Here is a 10,502-nt window from a genome sequence, read left to right on the forward strand (position 1 = left end):
TTACAAACTTCCACAATTCAATCAGCTCCATTTGGCCATTATGGTCAATATTTTAAATGTTGTTGTTTACGAACATAAAAAGCACACAATAGATGGTTTCACTAATTTATTCATAGATAGGCTTTACCAGCAGACAAAATATACAGATAAGGTATAGGTTGACAAATTCTCTTACAACAGCAATAACTTTAGTTCAGGTGCTGAACTAAGGCTTTTCATGGTCTTAGAAAATATTCATAGAGTACAGGTATTTGAGAAATTGACATGCAGGGCAACCAAAGAGAGGCCAATTTTCCAAAGTGCACCAGAATTAGAGCTGAAAAGTGAAGAAACACAGTCAAGGAAGTGGAAATGAACAAAAGAAGCAGAAAAACAAAGGAGGTGCAGATGCATGAATGCACATTTTCCCCATGACAGAGTCTATTTTGCTAGAGGGAAAGTTAATTTCATAAACTGAAAAGTATTTTAAAAGTGAAAGTAAAAATAAGTGATGACCAATTAGAGAATCATAACCCCTTGTGCTACATATACAGGGGAGAGGAGCATGACAGGTAATAGATTAAGCTCACAAGGTCATAAAGTGTCAATACTTGATTTTTCAGTTTGGTGGTCACAACAGCTTATTTTCATACTCCAAATCCCAGAGTTCCATTCCAAACAAAGCTACACCCCCAAACAAAGCAGTATGGTTAACTTGGGGGATTATCACAAGGAGTGCATCAAGTGTTTAATTTTCATAGAAGATAATCCAGCAGTAGCGTATTTTCAAGATAGAAGACTGCCTAGAGATGGTCTGCTATGTCTTCTGACGTGGTAATATTGAACAACATATCTAACTTAATTTTAAAGACAAAAGTGTCAACAGATATGCTCAAAGTCAGAACTTTGTAAAATTCAAAAAGGGGGAGGTTAATTAGATCTTTATTAGAGCGATATAAACCATCAAATCTTTGAAATGCCTCAAGTCTCTGCTATAATTGCCTAATAGGTATACAACAGACGCTTGGTTTTATGCATTTGATATGCAAGTTCCTGTGCCTGTATCATCACATCTGAATACTTGGCAAGATTTTTGCACCCAACAGCAATTACAGAACACATATACATTGAATGGATATTGCTTCAAAAATGCCAGCGTGAAAAGGTATCAAATATGACACTTTTTAAATGTGAAAAAATTAAGGATTGACACTAATGCTTAAATGTGTCCCTTAAGATTGCTTTTGTGACTTAAGAACATCAAGCTATTTGACAATGTCCTGATGTCATGGATACAATCTCCCACAAAGTCTGACCACCACAGGACACAGGACCTGAAATACCATACAGAACTATCAGAATTCTGCTGCTTCCTCTGCATATTCAAGGACACAGCATTTAGGAACAAACCTGGAAAAGAGAGGTCTGCAGCATGAATGAGTATGCACATTTTCAAGATCTCAGGATGGAAAGAAATTTGAAAGCATAACAGCAAAAGGAGTGTGCATGCAGAGAAAGGCAGGTTTATGTAGACATACTTGGCAAAGTGCACTCAGGAGATTGTATCACTAGGTGAACAGTACACCATAATTTCTCAAGATGGAGGAAACAGAAGTCACCATGACACATGGAAACAAAGATATAACCAGCCATCATATCCCTCACACTGACAACAAAAACCTTTGTTGTTCCACATAGGGAATATACTTCATCCTCTGCTGAGTATATAGAACAGCATGATTGTGCACAGGTCACATTTAAATAACAATCAATAATAATTCTAACAATTATTTAATCACATTATTTTAACAAATGAAAACAAAAATTCAACACTGACAAATATCAATTACAGTACAGGTTTAAATCAGAGAGAACAAACAATACCACGCTGAAAGTGCAAATGAAACTAAACGCACAAGACGGGGCTACAGTGGCTGGGGAGATGCCTTCACGCTGGACGGAGAATCAAAGCTCTCGAGCTAGGCCGCGTCACAGATGGTGGTCTCCACCACAAATGTGTTCTCGAAGTGGCGGATTCGGTGACAATTCTGCGCCGCGCGTTTCTCAATGCCTGGGGAGAAACACACCACACAAGTGCTCAGTTTCTCAGAAACAAATGGCTCGATGTGGGGGCGGGCGAGTCTGCTCGCACAACAGAGCTCCCCCAGCAGGGAAACCACAAGTGTCTGGCTTCATGCAACACCGTCAGGTTTTCAGCGTGCTTTAAAGAAGCAGACAGTACAGTTTCTTACTCTCACTATTGCCAGCTAGATCACAGTATGCATAAAGAAAGAGGACTTGTCGGTCGTGAGCATCCATGTCACATTGTGACATTACCATAGATAGAAGCTAAATATTTTTTTGTTACATTATAGTAGGAATCTTTGTACGGGTAAATAAGTCATTGTGAAATATAGAAATATATGTCTGCATCCGTTCCCGGGATATAGACGGGATCCATTTTACTGCTTCACTAGGCAAATTTTAAATAGGCGATAGCCCCTTTACAGAGGGGTTACCCTCCCAAAATGGCTCCCTAAGAGGAAGTGAGGCACAGGAAGTAATAAACGTATGACAGGAGGAGGGAGGAGTGGCCTATTGTTTCTTTTTAAATGTGTTTAGCATGGTGGAGAAACTGGGGAGGGGGTTGTACACTGCATCCTCAAGCTTGTTTTGGATCAGAGGTGTGGTGATAGATTAAGTTACCAGAAAAGACCCAAACACAGAATTAATAAAAAAGTATAGTACAGTATTGGCCAGGAAATTACCAGGGAATCTCCAAGCCGGGTGAGATCTTTCCTCTTTTTTTTTCCTCCTGTACCCATGTGCGACACAACTGCATGTCACCCTATAGAGCGATTGGTCAAAGTCAATATTGGTATGGGTCCAGATCTAATTTGAGACCGTGGGACTCATACATACACCAGAGGCATGTTGCCTTGACCGAATGAGCCACCCAGCAGTCCTGGAGCACATTTCTGCAGTGGATGATGACGTTTCCTCTAGATCCCAAGGGAATATGGGATTTGCAACTCTTGCAGCCAGCAATTACCGGTAGGAGGTCACACCTCCGGAGGAGAAACCTGTCGAGTCACATCATCCAACCTTGCAAGACACATTTGAAAGGTCCTGGGCCACATTTATCCAGAAATATATTCTCCCCCTCTATGTGTAAAGAGGTAGTTCTCACACTTGGGCTGTGATGCAAATCACCACTGTCTTCCTAGCAGCCCAGGGGCCTTTTCTATAAAATGTTCATACTAAATATTCAAATAGTGTGTGAGACGCATGAGAAGCAATGCAAACACACTATATGGATAAAGAAAAACTTGTTTGAAACCCATGGCACAGCACAGCATTATCAACTGCAAGTTGCAAATTTGCAAATCATATGCAAATTCCTTTGCACATATTAATGGTAATTACAGACAAGACTTTAGAAACTGAAGTAATTTATTCACACTTAAGGGGAAATGGCTACTGTTGGAAGACTTAGAAAATGTAGCCTCACATACTCCGTAAGCGTAGGTTTAGAAAACGGACAGACAGAGCTTGTAACATTGTGAGAGGAGTTAAAAAGCCACCAGAGACTGGCTTTTTAACTCGAGGGTGGACACTGGGGTGGACTTGCAAAATTGAAATGTCAGTTTTGTTGATATTTGTGATTTATGCCAACTTATTCATTCATGCATATGCATCATAAATTGTGTGTATGCAAAATTGGAATTTGGCGCATTCTGAAATTTAGAATGAAATCCAAGGCCCCTGATGTTTCCCCAGACAAAGCAGTACAAATTTTATCTTTCATCACATAAACATTGGGAAAGCCACAGACACGCATGGAGCACACAACTGTAGAGAGGTGCAACTCATCTGCAGAGCTGCCAAATTTGGAGGAAAGGGTAATAAAAATGCTACAATACGCCAAGAATAATCTGCATTTATTAAACCACAAGATTGTACAGTCCCTGGGTTTTCAACTGCGGCCTACGGAAGGTACTGTAGGGGGTCCCTGACCAGACTTGATATGCAGTAGCAATAGATGTAGATTTCGGAAAATATTTCAAAATATTTATTTTAAAAAATATATATTTTCAACTTATGATGGGGGTCCCCAGGATGACTTAGAGCCTAGATAGGGGGCCCTGGACCAAAAGCCGTTGAAAATCCCTGGTTAGGGGGATAATCAATGCGAAATTCCCTAGTTCAGCCTAGTCCAAATCTGGACATCCAGCCTGTGGTTCTGCAGCTGCATTTCAGAGCTCATGAAATGAATCAATTCAACTTCTTTCCCAAGGTATAAGAATGTTTCAAAATGGACCCCTGCCAGGGTGTGCTCAGGCCCAGAATTTACTGGCTTACCAGGACTAGGCTGGCTCCAACCTAGTGCTAATCAGTACCAACACATGCAGCCTGCAGAGTTTCCAGGCTTTTGTTAAAGCCTGGCATAACTATCAACCAAATTCAACAAATTATTCATTTGATTTGCTCAATTTAGAACATTTTTGGAATTTTTTTGAATATTAAAGATCTGAAAGGTCTTTCAGCCCTTGAGGAACAAACCTGTGCCCAACTCCACTAGACCAATACCTGTGCCCAACTCCACTAGACCGCACATTTGAGCAAACAAAACTCACGTCTCCTGGAGGTACGGCGCTTCAGTCGGTAGGTATCCTTGCCGTTGCACAGTCGGTAGATGAAGGCTCCAAGTTGGCGCATGTTTCTAATGCGGCCTGTCACCACCATCTCCTCCTGGATGAGATAGGTCTGCGGTAAGTAGGTCCCCTTCTGCAGAAAATGAGCAAGACAACAGACGCCCATCAACAAACAAGGATCATATTCAACCCACCAAAGCAATTCTCTGAACTAGCCTATCAGAGGCCATGAAATGCTGCCATTTTAGTATGAAGCCACTAGAAGTGAGATATATACCTATATATACACGACATAAAATAATCTACAGTATAGCTTAGAATTTCATTCAGACTGTATCAAGCAGTACCACCATACGCTGATAAGGTTGATGTTCCAGGCCCAAAATTTAAAAATTCTCATTTTTAATTTCTGTATCATGTATTTGAAATACAATCAGCAATTCACATTATGTAATATAAAAGAAAAAAATACATCCAGGTAAATAAAGGAAGGGTAAATGAAAAGCAGAGGCGGCCACACATGTAGTTCATCCATTAATTAAGCAACTAACATCCCAGCATGCAGAAGATCATGAAGAAAACGGCCAGACAGGCCTGGCTGCCTATAATTATGACTAGTATGGCTACAAAAGGAGCTTCAGTAACAGAGACAACTCAATTTGCTGATGTTTTATAAGCAACAGTGTCTAAGATGAGCTCAGCACAGTACACAGAGGGAAATAAATAATTATCAAAAAGCAACAGTGGGCAAAAGCACATACTCCAGGATTGTAAATTTGAAGTGCAATGCAAAACAGGCAAGCAACTGCAGTTGACCACAAATTTCAATGTTGGGTGAGAGAAGAAAGCTACATTTTTTTTAAAAACAGTAGTGGCCAACACCATATTAAGTGATTTTATACTTTACAGTTCCATTTTCGTCCATTACCTGTACCTGCCATTTCCTTTTGTCTGCTATTTATATATGCTCCATATGTCTGATGTAATGCACTGAGGAGTGGTTTTGATTGCTCTTTTCAAATAGATGAATTAATCACCTAATCATCTAAGCCAGTCTGTGTAGTGTCCATGCATTCAGAGGGCTACAGTACCTTGACGTTTATAAGCAGTTCCCAGAGGTTCCGTGGAGGCATAACAATGGTGGTGTTCAGCTCGATGACGTAGCACTTGTCGAGTGCAATGTCGTGGTATGCCGTCAGACCCTGAAGTGGGGGGAGAAAAAATAGATGTTAGCCACGAAAGATTTGGGCCAATATGTTTCAAGGCATGATAGATTCTTTCTACAGACACCAATGGCTTATGCAGAAATACTGAAGAGGACCAATCAGAAGCTGAAAGCAAATCTCGATACACTCAATTCTGTGTGATCAAAAACAATTTTTTATTTTTTAAAAATGTGTTACTGAACCAAGACTTTTTTTTTTTTGACGGGGGATGGGGGTTGAGGATGAAACTCACCCTGTGGAAGTCATGAATGATGTCAGCTGGGTCGCTGCCGCCAAAATGTGGCACAGGGACACTGATCTGTTCATAATTATCCTCCAGGTAGATCCCCACGTTCTCTTCCAGCTCCTGACGTCCACGAAGTGGTGCGTAGACGGAGTCCTCGTACAGCACACGGCAGTGGAACAGGTTCTCCTCGGGAATCTGCACCATACGACAGGAAGCAACCGAATGTTTTCATCACCCGCAATCGTCATCACAAGAGCAGTATGGAATGAAAAGGCCATTTTGCACTGGATCCCTCAGAAATCACCAACACTATGAATATCACATGATCATGTGACTAAAGGGCATTGGGTTCTTCCATATATTGCACATTAGCTTGCAGAGTACGACAACAGAGAGCAATGTTCACACCAGCTGCCATTTCTGAAATGTCACAGGCGTAGGGAATCTTGGGAGTGCTTGGTGATCCACAGCCCAGGATAAGCTGGCCTCTATAATTGGATACTTGTGGGATTTAGGTCCATCCAATTTCTTTTAGCATCAAGCACAGATCACACATACTGCATTTAGTCTCCTTTGGTATTCAAATACACATTATATTGTTTCCCCATAACAATCTATTTTACATCTATAATTAGAGGAAATGTAAAATCTGAGAACTCAATTATTAAGGAGGAGACATTACAGAATCGTGTGATGTTTAGAAGGTCAAACATCTTGAAAAGGATTTTAAGGGATTATCACTTTTCAACCTACCAATTCAATTTTTTGTGCAGCCAGTTAAATAATCCACCTTAACTGTCCCCTCAGCATGGGGTTTAGAGCTCAGCAGGCAGTATGTTTTAGTTCACAGACAAAGGAAAAACACTTTCTGCGTATGATTCCATTCAGTTACACTCTGGATGAGTGTTTGAGGGTTTTGAGTGTTTGCTTGAAATAACATTCAGCATATAATTGTCTTTGCACAAACATGACCTATATCATAATTCTGTCATACCTGCATTTCCTGCTCTGAAAGTAAAATTTATCACCTTTAGAATTAGTCTAGGGTACTACATCAGAATAGGGATTGCAATGTAAAGGCAGGGTTGAAATGGCATTCAAGAGCCAGCCAATTAAATACATTTTATCCTTGCACTCCTCATTACAGATGCCAGTATCCAGGTACTCCTATGTGAAAGCAACTCAACACTTCGTATATCCCAGTCCCACTATCATTACTGAGCCAAATGTGCGCTACAGCAGGTTTATGAACAGATCACTCACATAGCTTTAAAAAAGCAGTGTGTGGATGCAGGCAATGATGACAGAGCATCATGTAATTTAGATAATGAGTTAAAGATTTTTAAAAATTCCACACCCCCCCCCCCCCCCCCCCAACCCACAAATAAATAAAAAAATAATATGGAAAGCCAGGAGGTCAGTATTACCTGAGGTATGAAGTAGTACCTATACACATAGATAGATGCAAGCACCAAGCCAGACATGAAGACCACTAGTCCAAATGTCAGGCAACAAAGGCCATTCATGGGGGACTTCTTGGGATGGAGAGGAAGAACCAGTTCCTCCTCCTCCTCCTGTGGAAAGATGCATAGACCTATGTTTACCCATTAAACAAACATAAGCAGGGCAAATGCTCTACTACACAGCCATAACTGTTACAACGGTACCAAATGCAATAGGTTATGCAAGAGTGAACTGCTTGCAGAAAAACACACCACCATTAATTTTCTCAGTCTTTTGTATGACTGAGCCACACTCTGGCAAGACATTCAGACATATTCTGATCTCTGCCAGTACAAGCTATATGTGCCAGACAGTCACAGATTTTGTCTGGAATAAAGTCCAACTCATTTGAAAAAGACCAGATTTGAACACAATGAAGAACATCATCTTTCAGATAGAATATTAATTGCAGTCATGGGTGAATCAATTTTGATCACTATACATTTCATAAATAAAATCTACCTAACATCTGAAAAGAGATGCAAAGATTTGAGTTGTTTCCAATCAATGTTTTCACCAATCTGAAATAAAATCAGTGGGCAAGCATAAAAACTGTCCATATTTTCCCCATAGACATTCTCTGTCCGGGAACTTCAGGCTTGCGTAAAACCACGTGGAGTATGCTACAATCTTAGTCAGGTTTTTCACAGGGATTTGGAAAGGGAAAACGTTTCCGAAAGACCAGCCAAGCTGTTAGTAATTTAGTCATTTCAAGACACGAGTAATATCCACCCACAGTCTCTCGGTACATCTGCTGTAGACGCGCTCAGACTATGCTGGATATGCGCGGGAGACTGGGAGCCGTTAAAGTGTGGGACCAGGGCCGAGTTCTAAAACAGCTACTACAGATACTATTAATAACACAGGACTTTCGTACCTTAACTTTTGTAGGTGAGATGGATGTGGGTGCAAACAACCAAAACAGAACAGCTTTATTTAGCTACGTACCACGTGCCAAGGAAGCTATTAACAGCTTTTAATGACGTTGAGATGCTGATTCGTGAACAATTTGCACTGTTCTCAATTGAAATGTTGCCTTCTACCACAGATCTCTGCTGACAGATTTACTGATTAGTAGTATAACATGTGAGCTTAATAAGTATGTGTCTGCTTTCATCAAATACTTATCCAATCACCTTCTGTAAAATAAAAAAGACATTTTATATTAAATATTGAGACAAACGAAAAACTGTTTATAGGCTTATAGTAAAATATTAAAGCCAAATGTCACATCTCTACGTAGTGATTTTAACCTGCGCGGCATATGCACAATAAAAAGGTAGCATAGACAGTCTTCTATGAATTCTGATCTTATAAAATAGAACTCATACTCTTCCCAGAGAAAGTGGCTGTCACAGTTTATGACTTAAATTGTCACCGACAGAGGGTGACATAATTGGGTCTCTGTTCCAACCACTGTAATACCGTCTACTATGGACAGATAGTCCTGTATATCCCAATGTACAATAACGACGACGGACGTACATTTATGACCAGTCGTTAAAAATAATCATCGTCGAATTGGTCTATGAACACAATGCTGCTGCAGTTTAATATTTTCATCCTCAATAAGAAATTGACATTTTGGTCGGGTCATGTAGCCTATAGGCCTACGTTTAGATGCAGACATTTTGAAACTTTGGTCCCACCTTGGACCATGACATTTTAGGGACAAGCAAAGAACAGACCTCAGCTTCTGAAAGCAATGGAAATTGGTGCATTTCATTCAGAATACTATATACCTCCACTCATGTATAAAGCAATGCTTCGCTTTTATAAATAAAAATATATAGCAGCTATTTAAAAAATGTTTTTGAATTGTTTGCTCGTTTTTTTTATTAAATAAATTAACATCAACACCAATGCAGTGGTCACCGCTGCCGTGGTAAAGCAGCAGCTGTGGGCAGAAATACGCTGGGTAATTTAGAACATGCATTTATATTGAAACCTCGCACTTTAGAATCTGCCATTTTGTCTGTTGACTTGGTTAGAGCTCCCGCGCCAATGGATCTGTCGAGTTCTTTCTGCTTCTCGGCCCGTTTCAATAATTTCAAGACCAAAAGTACAATTATTGATCCACGGTAAACTAATGTCAAATGAAACAGAATTGATTATAAATTATTTAAAACAGAAAAGTGTGCATTTGGTTTACAGCTTACACGGTAAAGGTTAATTGCATGGACAATCACGTTTAGTGCAGCTAGGCTGAACTGCTCCGTTTTCATTTCGTTGTGTTTGGCAGAAAGCCGACATGCTCAAATAAACCCTGTTCCTTGCCTCATCAGTTGTCCAATAAAGCCAAGCATCGAACCAAACCACAAATGAAACCCATCCGTGACAATACATCACAATCGTTTCGTTCGTTTGTGCAGAATAGTTAGAAATATTAGTAGGCTACTTCCATATGTTTAATTAACTCTTCTGCATCAATGCCGAAGCACGAAGAACAAAGCAATGATATACCAACATACACAAATGTGCTGAACTTACGTGGTGATGTGGTATGAGAATCTCCGTTTTATCTCCATCATTTTCCTTATCGGATTTTTGCCCGCCGACTGGGTGAAAAGTGATCTTCACCATGTCTGCCTTCAAAGACAAAGAATCTAAATGTACTCCCTGCTTTACCAACTGCGGATTAGCTACTTTGACTGTCTCAGCATCGGCCGACACCAATACAATGTTTGCCGTTTGCTTTGATCAACCGGAAGTTTTGCGTTTTATTTAAAAAAAAATCCCTCTTAAAGCTACAGACCCTCAGAAATAATCCTAAATCGGTGTAAACCTGACGACATGTTCTAGTCTTATTTATATAGTTTACTGACATATTAATTGAATATACATTTATATAATTATTATTGACGGTCCTTCACAACAGGCACCAAGCTTCCCATATGTATTAGGTTGAATTTT

At 40.0% G+C, this 10,502-nt stretch overlaps 1 protein-coding gene and 1 long non-coding RNA gene across 2 annotated transcripts; both read right to left on the minus strand.

Annotated features, from left to right (window-relative positions):
• Positions 1-91: 91 nt before the first annotated feature.
• On the minus strand, positions 92-10,313 carry itm2ca (integral membrane protein 2Ca). The gene is made up of 6 exons (XM_035386005.1): positions 10,080-10,313; positions 7,514-7,660; positions 6,093-6,281; positions 5,726-5,836; positions 4,617-4,767; positions 92-2,050 (listed from the first exon to the last, which is right to left on the minus strand). The coding sequence occupies exons 1-6, from the start codon at positions 10,170-10,172 to the stop codon at positions 1,959-1,961; spliced, it is 783 nt and encodes a 260-aa protein (XP_035241896.1). The 5' UTR covers positions 10,173-10,313; the 3' UTR covers positions 92-1,958.
• On the minus strand, positions 2,791-4,610 carry LOC118210120. The gene is made up of 2 exons (XR_004761809.1): positions 2,902-4,610; positions 2,791-2,827 (listed from the first exon to the last, which is right to left on the minus strand). It is a non-coding gene; the product is annotated as an uncharacterized LOC118210120 (long non-coding RNA).
• Positions 10,314-10,502: the final 189 nt, after the last annotated feature.

Source organism: Anguilla anguilla, chromosome 12 (genome assembly GCF_013347855.1).
Source record: "Anguilla anguilla isolate fAngAng1 chromosome 12, fAngAng1.pri, whole genome shotgun sequence".
NCBI classification, from domain to species: Eukaryota; Metazoa; Chordata; class Actinopteri; order Anguilliformes; family Anguillidae; genus Anguilla; species Anguilla anguilla.

Bases quoted from the DNA above. Each gene is read 5' to 3' on its own strand.
- itm2ca (XM_035386005.1), bottom strand. From the start codon at position 10,172: ATGGTGAAGATCACTTTTCACCCAGTCGGCGGGCAAAAATCCGATAAG. The intron at 7,661-10,079 runs GTAAGTTCAGCA...ATCTTTCCACAG, and splicing joins TTCTCATACCACATCACCAC to GAGGAGGAGGAGGAACTGGT. The intron at 4,768-5,725 runs GTACTGTAGCCC...CATTTTCTGCAG, and splicing joins AACTGCTTATAAACGTCAAG to AAGGGGACCTACTTACCGCA.